Raw genomic sequence first — 15,004 nt, 5'->3', positions numbered from 1 at the left:
AACCACTTTTCACCCCACCCTCCCTATCAATGGACAGTGTGCTACCTCACTGGGTTCTCTGACAGTCGCATTGCCGTTGCTTGTGGACTCCTTAATCTACTTGGTATGTATATGACCCAGCCAAGTGGTCTTGTCTCCCGTGAGACCCACCTATATCATCACTTGGATTACACCGGCCGCGTGTCGCCTACCCCTTCCCCGCCACTACTCCACTCATGCCCCACTCCAACTCTATAAATACAGACTTTCCTTGACACTGGGAATGGACTGATCAATGAACATAGATTATCGGAAAAAGAAAAGTGATAAAGCCTACAGAATAAATTAAAGAAGACAATGGAAACTAATGGACAATGGGAATAATTAAGCCTATTTTACAATTTTCTGATATTAACATTGTAGACCTAGTTGTAGAAACAGATCAAGTAAAAAAAAAAAGGTCAACCTGCGAACAGTTCTATTTTGCACAACACCTGTCATGATTTCGGGGAATTGAGGTGTTGGACAAACGGGACATACCCAGTGCGTATTCGCTCAAATTTTGGCCACACGATACCAGAGCAAAACCATTCTCCTCCGCCAGCATCCTAACCGATGTGCCCGGAGTGCTCTGCTGATGCCCGCAGGAATTGTTGCATTCCCCCAATCCTTTCTCCAACGAACGGATTACAGACAGTACCAGTGGAAAAATCCTGACTGTGCCCGACTTTCCCTGACCCGGGTAACTGCGCGGGACGAGAGATGAGTCCCCTCCTCTCTACACTGGTCGTCTTGTAAGTTAAATGTGCAGTAACCCTTCATGCGCAGTAACCCTTGATGCGCAACCTAAGATTTTCTGGAGTGAAACGAGTGGAAGTAGCCCGTGTCTCATGAATGGTGTGTGTGTATGTGCATATGTGTTTCTCTTCATGCATGCTCTGACCATCAGTCCAGCACCTGGTAGCAGGTGTGGTGTTAGACACGTTGTCAGATAGGGTGCATGTTCTCCTTTAGCCATTTGAATAATGAAAAACGATTTATCTGGACAGCTAACTGTGGTATAGAAATTGCATATGTATGCTTCTGTTTTTCCAATACCATGTGGTTGTGGAATCTAGTGTTTTTTATGTGTACAATTCCTCTGAGGCTGTTCCACATGGTCATGTCAGCTCCTGCAGCATTGCTCCTCTGGTCGCTCAACCATGTCCCATGACCCAGACACCTCTTTTTATTCTCCCCAGACTGAAAGAGCAGCCATTTGTCACTGACAGAAGGTCTGCTAAGGGGTTATGAATTAACAAGAGGAATACAGTATGACTGTACCTTATTAGTGCCTTTGATTGGGTGTTTGACAGGATCATGTGATTAGTTAAGTGGATAATCAGCAACTGGCTCTTCCCCAAATTGGGGCATCCATCCACTTTAACAAAGCATAAAGCAATTCTATCAGACTTGTTAACAAATATTCAATTTACTGTGAAACATGACCCTGTTTCCCCCTGTAAAATGTCCCTGTCAACCCCATTTTGGCCATGTATCTCTCAAACTTATTCTCCACTTCTCAAACAGAGACAAGGTCAGGTTTTTTAGAGGTAACACAGATATAGAACAAAAGTAGAGGCAGAGCAAAAGTGGAGCAGCAGACATCTGTGTGCAGTTTGCACCAGCTGTAGGCTGTGTTCCAGGCATCCCTACATATGGACAGCACAGGAGGTATAGGGGTCCCCTAATGAGCACACAGCCAGGGGGTACTGGGAAGAGATGGAACAACACTCTACTGGTAACGTTTCTCCTGCTCTCCCCCCTCTTTATTTAAGATGGAGTTCAGCATTGTACAGTAATCTGTATCTATGCATGTGCTGTGTGTGCCGGAGAGGGATGAGATTGAAGTGCTTAGATAGATGGCTGGATGGATTAGTGAATATTGATATCCTGTTAGCTCATCATAGATGTGAGCTGAGCTCAGCAGCTGTCCCTAGAGAGAGACAGCATGGCCACTGTCTCTTGTTGTTGATCTAAAAATTACCTTTTTTGGAGGCATAGAGACTGGTTTAATATTGGTGGTGAAGGCAGAAAAGAGGCAGGAACGTGGCAGCCAGACTGCTTTTGTATTATTTTAGGTTGAAAAATACCACATGTAATCTCAAGGCAGATCCATTCTCCCCTTCTTTCAGATCTGTCCAGGCTTTACTGGTGGTCTGCAGCCCCCTGCAGGTAAATGTGTGTATAGAATTGTATCCATTTAGTTTTCTAATATCCAATTCTGAATAAAGTCTCACATCCTAACCACATGCCTGTCTGTTTTGTGGTGGTACAGGTCTTAGCTGTGGACAATGTTAATTTCAGTGTATACGTGGAGAATCAGACACGAGGTCGAGACGCCATGAGCCGCCGGCAGCACAGAGTCTACCAGCTGTACAGCAGGACAAGCAGCAAACACGTGCAGGTGATGGGGAGGAGAATCAGTGCCAAGGGAGACGATGGGGATACATATGGTAAGATATAGTAGTAGACTCTTAGAAAAAAGGGTTCTTCGGCTGTCCCCATAGAAGTAGTTCCATGTAGAACCCTCTGTGGAAAGAGTCCTACATGGAACCAAAAAGGGTTCTTCAAAGGGTTCTCCTATGCAGACAGACGAATAACCCTTTTAGGTTCTAGATCGCACCTTTTTTTCTAAGAGTGTACTTCCTATAAACATATTTAACATTCACATGAATATGCTCATAACATACAGAACACTCCAACACAAATCAGAATCACCTAGAACCAAACAATAATTCCCTGTATGTTATCATACCTAGCCCTTTGGCTACTGATGACAGCATGATTAACAGACCCTAACACGAGACATAGAGAGAAATAGAAAGAGGAAAAAGATGGAGCAACAGTTTAGACTCAGTCCCAGTATATGCCACCGATGAGGTCATCAATTTTCCATTTGCCCTGCTTTGTTGCTTTGTTGGAGGGGGATCGAGGGGGTTTGGGGTGGGTAGTGAGAGGGAGACAGAGAAGGAAAGTTATTGATTGGGTTTGACCTCTGCATTGTGTTGTTGGGCTACATCAATGATCTAATTGCATTTAACAATCCCCCCCCCCCATCCTGTCCTACAGTATATTCTCAATTTCAATGCCCTATTTACAATCTGTCTTTTTGGGCCTCTGTCTCTTTCCAAGCCCAGCTTGTTGTGGAGGCTGATACCTTTGGAAGTCAGGTGAGAATCCGTGGTAAAGAGACCAACTTCTACCTGTGCATGAACCGTCGAGGCAAGCTTGTGGGGAAGGTGAGACAAACACCATTTTTATTCTGACTCTCGCTACACTTTCCTTTTAATTTGGAGTTTAACCCGGAGTTATTCACTTTAATCTTCTATTGACATTATCATGTGTGTGTCTCCCAGAAGGCTAGTAATCGCAGTGCAGACTGTGTCTTCATTGAGATGGTATTGGAGAACCACTACACAGCTCTGAGGTCAGCATGCTATACGGGATGGTACGTGGGCTTCACCAAGAGGGGACGCCCCAGGAGAGGCCCTCAGACACTGCCCAACCAGCAGGACGTTCACTTCATGAAGCGCCTGCCCCCCGGGGAGCAACCCGACCTGCAGCCCTTCCGCTTTACCACAGTCAGCAAGAGGAACAAGAGATTGAGAGGGACCCGACCCACAGCAACTACAAAGTCAACTGTCCTTCCCCCAGTGAATAGAATGTGAGTTTGCTGGGCTGAGCCCAGGTAAAGAGCTTATTGGTGTATACAGAATGTATACAGAAAATACTTGGAGTTAAACAATTTGACCACGTCAGTGGTTGGTGCTGTGGAAGTGACCAGAGAAGATGTCCTTGCCTTTTTCCTCCCCATTCCAAAGACACTGTTGTTTCAAAGACAGTTGAATTTCAATTTACAGTGCCAACCATTCTAGTTAGGCCACAGAAGACAGCTAAAGTCAGTGTTTGCTACCAGAGGCGCTAAAGTTGTGCTACCAAAGACAACTGAACCATAGAGTTCAATACCAAGTATTTATGTTTTGAACATCCCAAAGATGACTAAACCATAGCGTTCAATACCAAATATTCATGTTTTGAACATCCCAAAGACGACTGAATCATAGCGTTCAATACCAAATATTCATGTTTTGAACATCCCACAGACGACTGGTCAACCTTTCAGTAACAAACACCCGAACCACCAAAGACGTGTCGTGTATTGAGATTATGACGTTGTTAAATGTTTTTTAAGTGGAACTGAAAGAATGTTGATTTTAGTATCAAGAGGGAATGTTTTAGTGTAACGTCACATACAACAGACAGGAAGTGTGTTGTAGACAGGGGAGACTGGTGATTGGCCAGAAGAGGGAGCATCTTTTTGCATTGTTTATAAGTAGGGGGAAAACCGAAGGAGAAGGCAGAACGGCCATTGCAATCTGGGACGCCGTTCTCCAGGCACCGCGGGTCTGTAACTTATGCTGTAACCTTGTGATATTAATAAAAGCCTCTAATCATTGTGCAGCATAAGCGGACTCTTTGTTGACAGCAATAATTGCCACCATTCACCCGATACGACAAATGGCGCCCAACGTGGGGCTGGTCTGCACCTCTCCTTTGTTTCATTCAGCCGCCAGGCTAACTCACTTTGAAGCATGGCCAGACAAGGGTGAGTTTTTCTTACCGCTCTGGAGCTTGTTAGATTGGATACGACTTGTGTACACTGGAGAGATGTACCATACGACCTTGCCTCGTGTGGCGTTATTGCGGTCGACTAGAGTCTGTTATAATATATTCCATGGGTAAACGGCAGGTAATTGGAAGTTTAGAGCATAAAACGGTAGGAATTAAGTATTGAAGGTGTACAATTAAAACAGATATGCGCATTCATTAGGGCACTGTACCGCTTAAGACCCCGGGGGGGCCATTTAGAAAATGATGGGCCGACAAATCCGCTTACACGATAGAATGTGCAGTCGGTGGGTTTTTAAAGAAAACTCGGTTTGATGGGGTTTATCTGATTGTGATTATGGTTCGACTTTCGTCCGACGGGGTGTCTGATTGGGTCTAATTTCTCGGGGAAATGGTCATTAATCCACGGTAGCAAAAACGGTAGGAGAAATATATGTTAAAAGGAATAAGGGCAGTGCAGGATGTCTGTTGCGTGGTGCAAGCCACAGGTTGGCTAAATGCTAATGCTAATGCTAAATGCTGGGTTGTGTTTCAGGCTACATTATACATAGCGGCTAATGCTAAATGCTAAGGCTAAATGCTAATTGTGTTGCGTGCTACACGCTAACGGATATCCTTAGAGGGCTATTGCGATAGGATAAGCCTCTTAAACTTGTTTGTATGTGGGTGGAACTCAAAGTTCTACGCAAATGTGAGCTCTGTTATGTGTAATTGTGTGAGTATAAGGTATAAAATAGTGAAGCTGTAGCGTAATGCTATCGTTCTATTGTCCGGGAATCGTATCATTGAATGCATTTGCGCATGCGTTTAATTTTATGACACTACACTACAAAACGTGGGAGTTGTAGTTTATGGCACGAGATTATGAGACGTTGGGTTCCGGTACTAAAAAACTACGACATGCGGTTATTTGCTAAAACTACAAAAACGGGATTGTGGGTAACGTGTCATATTTCTGGGGGGCTGCGTGCTGCAGGAAGAGACACAGACGTGGGAACAAAGAGGAGAGATTTTAACACGAATCTTATAGGTTAAAGTGACTGTTATTCGAACATGAAACTATTTGTTGAGATGTAGTAAATTTATAAATTAAATATATGTTGACGGAGTATAATGAATTGAATTAAATGACGGATTAAAATAAAATAAAAAATGTTTTTGAGCGATCTATTTAGTCCTGAGTTAAATGACGGATTAAAATAAAATACGTAATGAATTAAATTAAGTCTTAGAGCGAATATGAACGAAGGAATGTTGAATATGGTTGAGATAACTCAGTGATTGCATTAACTACTAAAATGTTATTCTGTGTCTTTGTTCTTCTGTCATATGAGAGGAACGATAAGCAAGAGGAGAGAGGAGATACAGGAAGTGCTGACGTAACATCACGTGACACGGCAGAGGATCAAGTCAAAAAAAAAAAAAAGGTTTTGAGATGACAATTTCACATAGGCTTGGCAAACTGATTCATTAAAAATTGCATTTTGGAGGCTATGTGCATCACTGGGGTTGATTGGAGTTGTGTTGGGAATCAAGGACTGACATTATTCTGTAAATTTAAGATAATTAGGGGTTATAGAGCAAGGGGTTACAGGCTTTGTTTTTGGGATTGCTTTGAAGTTGACTAACTTACATTTACTTGCATTTGATGGGTTGTGGTAAGACAGCCAACACTAATTGATAAATTGGTGACATAGGATATAGGAATAAAAATTGGTTTTAATTATTCATGATTTTTAAATGATTTTTTTTTTTTTTTGGAGTTGTTAGGTTTATATTAATAATTAGAGGGGGGAAGCCATAGGCTATATAGTCTAAAATAAAATAGTTCATAATAAAGGAATATAAAAGAGTAGTTACAATGGGGAAAAATGACATCAAGGCTATAAAAGTCATTACACCGGTTGATATAGTACAAAATGGTAATCTTTTAACTAAAGTATTGCTAGGTTATCCGGCAAATGAAACAAAAGTTGCCCTTCATTCTCAAACAAAAACGGATAAAAGATTCCAGCGATAAGATAAACAAAGCTATAGAGATAAGGCTAAGGGAAGTAGAGCTTAGGGATGTTTATCCTCAGCTTCCGGTGATCATCCAGGAGGGTGATTGTTGCATCAGAGATGAAGACGAATAATAGATAGAGGACAAGCAGAAACGACGATCACAGAAGAAAAGTAAGAAGATGATGGAAGATGATATTTTGAGGACAGAACTTAGAATATAAGCTGTTGAAGAATCCTGATATGTCAACAACAAAGAACAGGACGAAGAAACTCTGAGAAAACTCAATCATACAACTGGTGGAGAAGAGAAGCTTTGGTTATGAAGAATCAGAGTGAACCAAATCAACAATCACTGTTACAGCTTCAACTGAACAATATCAAATGCAATTGTACCAGCCAAGGGGGATACCAAATGTTCCATATCCACAGCCAGTTTCTGGACAGACACAGAATTGGAGAGGAAGAGGACGAGAAGGCTTAGAAGGAGGAGGAAGATTTCAGCTACACTTCCAGCAACTTTCAGAAGACTGTTATAATTGTGGACAGATTGGTTACTTTACCTGTGAGTGCAACAAGTCAGGAGGAAACACAGAGAACATTTTTAAGGAAGATACAGGGGCAGTCGAGATCACCTGTTAGTGCCTAGAAGATACGAAGGGGGGTGTCAGCTGATAGCATCGATTAGAGAAGAAGAGAAAATAGCTAACAATTGAAGTAAAACCAGAGGACTATGAGAAGTGATAGTGAATAGTGTAAAAACTTATCTGTGTTGAGCCTAAAGAGGTTAAACATCTCACTATGTAAAATTAACTAATTAGGATAGGGATTTGAGGTAGTAAACAGCTAATTACTCTTAAGGAACCAAGTGAGCTCTGCTATAAAACTCAAGGAGAAATTAAAATAGACATACTAATATTAAAAAATATACCTATTGCATTGTTGGGAAGAGATGCATTGTTTAAATTGAATTGTACAATAAGATGTACACTAAACGGCTGTCTGGTAGAGGATTTTAAAAAGTAGGGTTTTTGGGAATCATATTTGCTTAAAAAGATAATATCATAGGAAAGATGATAATCTATTAGACTGCCTATTAGACAATCTGTCTGAAAAATAAAGTTAAAAGGGGTGACTGTTATTCTGGGTTACATTCTTACACTAAGAGATTTCAGGCTAGGCTAAAAGGTGTTTAGTCGTTTGCCAAGTCTGTGTGTAAAGTCAGAAGCAGGTGGGGACCTTCCCAATCACATATTCTAAAAATTTGGTGGTAAAGGGATTTTGTGAATAAATCAGTGGAAAAGGTTTTTAAAGGTTAGGAGAAAAGTTTAGATTAAAATAAGTTAGGAGAACTAGGTTAAAGGAACTCTAAGACAGTAAGCTAAGTTTCAAAGTTAGTAGTAAGAGAGAGAACAATGGTGAAGGACACATTAGAGTAGGGAGATCAAGGTAATTATAGGTGTATTTTTTATAATCAAAAGTTTGAAAGTCAGGGATTAGAGATAGGACTGAGAGTTGGGAAAAAGTGACACTAGTGGTGATAGATGGAAGTACAAGCAAAGACTTCAAATCTTTGGAAAATGGATGAAGTAACTAAGGACATTAACACTTCAGTCTATTAAAACAACAGTGAGAAGCAATTTAACTCTTTCAACATTGATAGTTATTAAAGCCATAAATATATCGCATTTGATTATAAGGGAACCAATAGCTCCAGCACCAATTTTAGGGGAAAAATACTTATTAGGGTTAGGATGGGGACGTTCCTCCCACATGGAGAGATAATTATGGAGAAGTATTGTTATCAGGACCAGGAGTAGAAGCTGTGGCAGCTAATCAAAGGAGGTATAGTTTGGAAGAGGGTTAGGAGTGACTGTTCACTTATGTTGCGTAATGTTACAGAGAAAGGTCAGGGAGAATATATGTGTACTTATCTAGTGCAAGCATTAAAATTTGTTCCGGTTAAGAATTATTGGTTAAAAGGCTATGTAATTCATAAAGTAACGCTTATAATGGAAGAGTTGAGGTCTGTTGTAGCCTCCACAGTCACCAAAGGAGTTCAGGAAGAATATGTTACAGTAGTCACTCCAACAGTGAATAATACACATAGGATATCGGTAGCTTTGCCACTAGAAATAATTAAGGTTAATACATCAACTACATCAACTACTTTAATGGTAACTTTGGAAGGGATTAATGATACGATGGCAATAGCAAATGTAGGAAGTATGACACCGACAACAACTTTTCTGAAATTAAAGGGGGTAGCAAGACGAATAGGGTTAAAATATGAGAACAGATAGTAGTAGAGAGAATATAGATTCATCATGGAGGTACAGGATGAGGTCTTTGATTTTAATGACAGACAAGGAGAGGTATCTGATCAGTACCGCTCGTTAGGGGAGAGAGAAACTAAAGGGAGTGGTTTGATTCTTCTGTTGTGAAAATTAGAGATAGATGGGCAGGTTCCAGCAGCTCATTCTGTAATATCAGTGAGGAATCTTGAGGGTCCATGTCTGTTGAGAATTCCAGCAACAAACATGTTAGAGACGGTCGCTCGACCTCTATCAAGTATGTGTCAATCTTATGCGTTGTCATGACTGTGGTATCAGCAACAGTCAGTAACAGATAAAATAATGTCATTGTCAAAACATTTGTTTAAGCCTAGGGTTAGGTGTTATTGGGTTAAGTGAATTAACTTGTGTGCATTTGTTAGATGGGAAGGAAACTCAGGTAACAGCAAACCCTGAAGCATTTGAGGTGTAACCATTGAGGGCTAAAAGTTGTTTTTGTTCTAATAAAACATATGAGGTAAGGGGTATGTTTATGGGAATATCAGATTGTGATGTTATATGATAACTTTGGGTATGCATGACCTTAAGGGTAGTAATGAGAAATATGTTACTTTTTATGTACCAGGTAGTAAGAACAGCAGGACTTTGATGGTTAAAAGATTAGCTTTTGCCTGACAATGTGACTATGGGGAATTTTAGAGATATTTAGAGGGTTTGTGGTGATAAAGCATATATATTCTTACATTATAGATGGACAGGATGTTGTTACATGTCAACGTTGAAGCTTCCATATGAGGTTTTTACCATTATAAGAGGGGTAGCACCGGACACAGAAATCTGAAGCTATATTTGAAATTGGATGAAAAGAGACATGGCTACATGTCATAGTCTTCAAGCCTATCATTGAAGGATAAATCTAAGGGGAGAAGGGGGGGACTTTTTCCATGGTATGGTGTAACATTTGGAAAGATCATATTGATAATATTAGTAGATACTTTGAGTCCAGATAGTTCAGATATTATCATTAGGGTTATATATGCATTGAAGAATATAAGGGATGCGTTTGGGAGATCTGAGAAGACTTGGTTGCAAGATCAGGTAGGCCAGTAGGGGCAGTGATGGGTTACATTTAATTGCAGCTTTGATAGCACTGTGTGTGATGTTTGTAATTTGTTACTGACCTTTGAGAAAGCTATGATATTGAGATAGGTTGGAGAGTGATGCCTGGAGACAACACTCAGATGCCGGTGTTGACTGTTCCTGATCTGGATGAAGATGGACAAGTAGAACTGAATAGATAAATATCCTTTTTGATTATTTGATGATTTTTCAACAAAATAAATTTCAATATTAGGGTGATGTTGGTATGATTTTATGAATCAAGGGGGGAAGAGGTTAATGTGATTCATACATCATTTATATATCATTTTTATATTCTTAGTTGATATTGATGTTTAATTTGAAAGTGTTTGTTTTGCAAAAGATACTGTTTGGTCTTTTCTTTTTCTTCCAGAAGCATTTGGGGGACATGTGGAGATTGAAATACTCAAACAACGACAATATGAAGGGACAATATGACTGGAGGAGATGAAACAAGGAGGGTGTGGCCGATTCCATCATCAACAAATCCATTGGAAGTCGAGACTACGGGGAGATGAAGTGTAGTGGACTACATTCCAGTGTCTGCAATGAAATATAGACATGTGTAATACATAATTGTGTCATATTCTTAGGTATTAATTTTTGTAGAATGATATTTGATGTTATTGAATACATGTGAGGATCTTAGATGTTTTTGTTTATTTCGGTGATGTTTAGGGACAGGGAATTTAGGCAGGGAGAGTTCCACTTTAGGGTCCAATGGGTTGACCAGCCTTAGAGTGGATGTTTTTGGATAGGATTTTGTTTGCAGGGGCTTACATGTGTATTTAATTGCATCATAGTTTCAAATGCATTTACATGGTTTATGAGTTTATCTGGAGTACCGAAGGTGGTTGCCTGGGGCAGAGGGACCGTGAGAGAATTTTACTGTCTTGATTGATGGATGGAAGGTTGCCAAACAGTTTTTCGCTCTTACACTCCATAGAGATTTGTTCATATTTCATAGTCATGTATTCACACTTCATAAACAGTTATTCATATTTCATAGAAAGGTATTTACACTCTAGAGAAGAATGTTTTTGGTTTAATGTTAAAGATACTCAATAAGATAAATTGTTACTTGTCATAATCCTATTCTGTTTATTTTCGAGACTGTTCGTCTCGAAGGGGGGATATGTCGTGTATTGAGATTATGACGTTGTTAAATGTTTTTTAAGTGGAACTGAAAGAATGTTGATTTTAGTATCAAGAGGGAATGTTTTAGTGTAACGTCACATACAACAGACAGGAAGTGTGTTGTAGACAGGGGAGACTGGTGATTGGCCAGAAGAGGGAGCATCTTTTTGCATTGTTTATAAGTAGGGGGAAAACCGAAGGAGAAGGCAGAACGGCCATTGCAATCTGGGACGCCGTTCTCCAGGCACCGCGGGTCTGTAACTTATGCTGTAACCTTGTGATATTAATAAAAGCCTCTAATCATTGTGCAGCATAAGCGGACTCTTTGTTGACAGCAATAATTGCCACCATTCACCCGATACGACAGACGACTGGACTATAACGTGTAGCCAACTCAGAGGGCCAGTCATGGTTTCTCAAGACATTTCTTATATGTTTCTCTTCATATTTGATTCAGGAGCTACTGTTGCTGCCTATTCAATCAATACAGAAAGCTGCTGTAACATAGTTAGTAGAATATCTTCAGTTTGTCTCATATGAAAATATTTAAGGAGAAATTGAGAAATTATATAATGGATTTTATTACAATTGTTATCGTTATTAAAATAATTTATTTAACTTGATGGCATGATAGCTGTTTTAGACCAATGGTATTGCCTTAATTGAACACAAACATACACTGAGTGTACAAAACATTAGGAACACCTTCCTAATATTGAGTTGCACCCCCTTCTGCACTCAGAACAGCCTCAATTCGTCAGGACATGGACTACAAGGTGTCGAAAGCGTTCCACAGGGAGGCTGGCCCATGACTCCAATGCTTCCCAAAGTTGTGTCAAGTTGGCTGGATGTCCTTTGGGTGGTGGACCATTCTTGATACATGGGAAACTGTTTAGCGTTAAAAACTGATTAGCGTTGCAGTTCTTTACACACTCAAACCGGCTCCTACTACCATACCCCGTTTAAAGGGACTTACATTTACATTTAAGTCATTTAGCAGACGCTCTTATCCAGAGTGACTTACAAATTGGTGCATTCAACTTAGGATAGCCAGTGGGACAACCACCTTTTTTTTTTTTATGGGGGGGGGGGGGGGGAGAAGGATTACTGTTATACTATTCCAGGTATTCCTTAAAGAGGTAGGGTTTCAAGTGTCTCCAGAAGGTGGTCAGTGACTCCGCTGTCCTGGCGTCGTGGGGGAGCTTGTTCCACCATTGGGGTGCCAGAGCAGCGAATAGCTTTGACTGGGCTGAGCGGGAACTGTGCTTCCGTAGAGGTAGGGGGGCTAGCAGGCCAGAGGTGGATGAACGTAGTGCCCTCGTTTGGGTGTAGGGTCTGATCAGAGCCTGAAGGTAAGGAGGTGCCGTTCCTCTCACAGCTCCGTAGGCAAGCACCATGGTTTTGTAGTAGATGCGAGCTTCAACTGGAAGCCAGTGGAGTGTGTGGAGGAGCGGGGTGACATGAGAGAACTTGGGAAGGTTGAACACCAGACGGGCTGCAGCGTTCTAGATAAGTTGTAGGGGTTTAATGGCACAGGCAGGGAGCCCAGACAACAGCGAGTTGCAGTAATCCAGACGGGAGATGACAAGTGCCTGGATTAGGACCTGTGCCGCTTTCTGTGACTTAAATCTTTTGTTTTGTTTTGCCCATTCACCCTCTGAATGGCACACATACACAATCCATGTCTCAATTGTCTCAAGGCCTAAAAATCCTTACTTAACCTGTCTCCTCCCCTTCATCTACACTGATGGAAATGGATTTAACAGGTGACATCAATATGGAATCAAAGCTTTCAACTGGATTCACCTGGTCAGTCTATGTCAGGGATGGGCAACTTTGATTAGGGTGGGGGCCACAAAAAAATCGAACTCATGAGGGGCCGCAGTGGCTCGTGTGTCTGCGTACCCACATCCATTCACCCCACCTTGCGAGAAAAACATTTTAATGGCTCACCTCTTGACAGCGAAGATAATTTTTTTTTAGTTTTAAAGTTAGAGAAAATGTTGCCGGTTTAAAGCAAGTTCGCTGCAATTCTACACATTTTGCCATGAGGCGAAGAGAACATTTTCCAATTTTATAACTAATTTCCTGCAATTCTACTCGTTTTGCCATGGGTCGGAGAGAAAAATGTGCAGTTTTACAGCAAATTTCCTGCAATTCTACACATGATATGATTCTTAATGATAACTGATGATCAAGGGGCCCCATCCTGGTCAGTAATTTGACCAAGCTTCCTACAAGCTTAGACTGCTGGCCGCTAGACTGACATGGGCTAATTGAGTGACTGCTGATGCACAACCAAATTTCAAAATTGCACCTTGTGTATTCTATTATTCTAACTCTCAGTAAGTTGAGACCCCGACCCGAGTTCCCATTTTTTATTTTTTTTATAATAATTGAAAATTGGTACATGGGCAACTCATAACCTTGACATTGCTGGCACCATGCTCTGAGTCATTGCTGCTGTGTTCCATATTAAAAAAAATATATATATATATTTTTAAAGAGTACAAGTTTCATTTGTTAGTCACTGGAAATGGGAGCATCTGCACAGAACACAGAATATGTGCCAAACCACGGGATTAAGTCAATTGATTCTTCCATTGGAAAACGATCTGAGCTTATGGAGACCTTCTCGGATGGGACGCAGCTGCCAATACATAGAATCAATGCTGATCAGGTTAATACACACTAGCTCAAATCTTGAGTTGATAACGGAGTTAATAAATGGGAAATGAGCTAAAACACACGTTGAGTACCTATACACTAACAGATATGAGTGTGTATCTACCTGTGAGCAGTGTAGCCCTTCCATAACTGGATGGTGGCCTCATTGAGGGCCACACCCATAAACATGTCATTTCCTGCAGCTGGGACTGTCTCACAGGCATGTGTGCCCTGTAGCAAATGTGGTGGATAAATGAAGATGTTTCATAAATGGTCACGGTTCCTGTCTGTGTAAGTGGGCGTTCCCTCTCTCGCATGAGCTCATAGTTCCTCCATAATCTCTGGCATGCTGACACGAGAGAGGGAACGCCCACTTACAGGATTTGTTTTCCAGTGGGAAACTGCCCAATAACAGCCGGCTCTGGTCTACTTATTCCACCTCCCTATAAGATGTCTCACTTTCTCTTCTGTCTCTGCCCTGTAGTACTGAAGATGGCGGGGCAGGAGGTACAGCCTTTCATTGCGTCAGGTAGCCTAGCGGTTAAGAGCATTGGGCCTGTATCACTGGTTCGAATCCCCAAGGTGGAAAACGCCGACGTTCTGCCATTGAGCAAAGCAGTTAACCCCCAACAACTGCTCCCTGGGCACCGATGATGTTGATTAATAATAATAATAATAATAAGCCATTTAGCAGACGCTTTTATCCAAAGCGACTTACAGTCATGTGTGCATACATTTTTACATATGGGTGGTCCCGGGGATCGAACCCACTACCCTGGCGTTAGAAGCGCCATGCTCTACCAATTGAGCTACAGAGGACCACATTTCTTTGATTAAGGCAGCCCACTGCACATCTCTGAGGGGTTGGGTTAAATGCGGAAGGCCAATTTTGATTCAGCATTGCAACTGACTAGTTAACCCCTTCCCTACCATAAAACATTTCCTTGAGAGAATGGGTGGATTCGAGTATGCTACCGGGCTAAGGCTGTTACGTCATCGAGGGGAGGGAGGAGCTCTCTTCTCAAATCGAACAGTAATCTGTGCCGCTCGGTCAGCATGGTGCATCGTCTAGAAACATACATTTCTTTTCATTGGCAGATAAAGCTCAAAAGCAG

General features: G+C 41.3%; 1 protein-coding gene across 1 annotated transcript; it reads left to right on the top strand.

Annotated features, from left to right (window-relative positions):
- Nucleotides 1-908: 908 nt before the first annotated feature.
- LOC121574198 (fibroblast growth factor 18-like) lies at nt 909-4,240 on the top strand. The gene is made up of 5 exons (XM_045213714.1): nt 909-946; nt 2,049-2,193; nt 2,297-2,474; nt 3,154-3,260; nt 3,378-4,240. The coding sequence occupies exons 1-5, from the start codon at nt 909-911 to the stop codon at nt 3,687-3,689; spliced, it is 780 nt and encodes a 259-aa protein (XP_045069649.1). The 3' UTR covers nt 3,690-4,240.
- The last annotated feature ends 10,764 nt before the right edge of the window (nt 4,241-15,004 follow it).

The sequence above is a fragment of the Coregonus clupeaformis genome, unplaced genomic scaffold (assembly GCF_020615455.1).
Source record: "Coregonus clupeaformis isolate EN_2021a unplaced genomic scaffold, ASM2061545v1 scaf0144, whole genome shotgun sequence".
Taxonomy (NCBI): domain Eukaryota; kingdom Metazoa; phylum Chordata; class Actinopteri; order Salmoniformes; family Salmonidae; genus Coregonus; species Coregonus clupeaformis.
This window is presented reverse-complemented; position numbering and strand designations above follow the sequence as displayed.

Excerpts from the sequence above, each read along its gene's own strand:
- LOC121574198 (XM_045213714.1), top strand. The coding sequence starts at position 909 with ATGCATGCTCTGACCATCAGTCCAGCACCTGGTAGCAG. Across the intron at positions 2,475-3,153 it reads AGACGATGGGGATACATATG|CCCAGCTTGTTGTGGAGGCT; the intron begins GTAAGATATAGT and ends TCTCTTTCCAAG. Across the intron at positions 3,261-3,377 it reads GAGGCAAGCTTGTGGGGAAG|AAGGCTAGTAATCGCAGTGC; the intron begins GTGAGACAAACA and ends TGTGTCTCCCAG.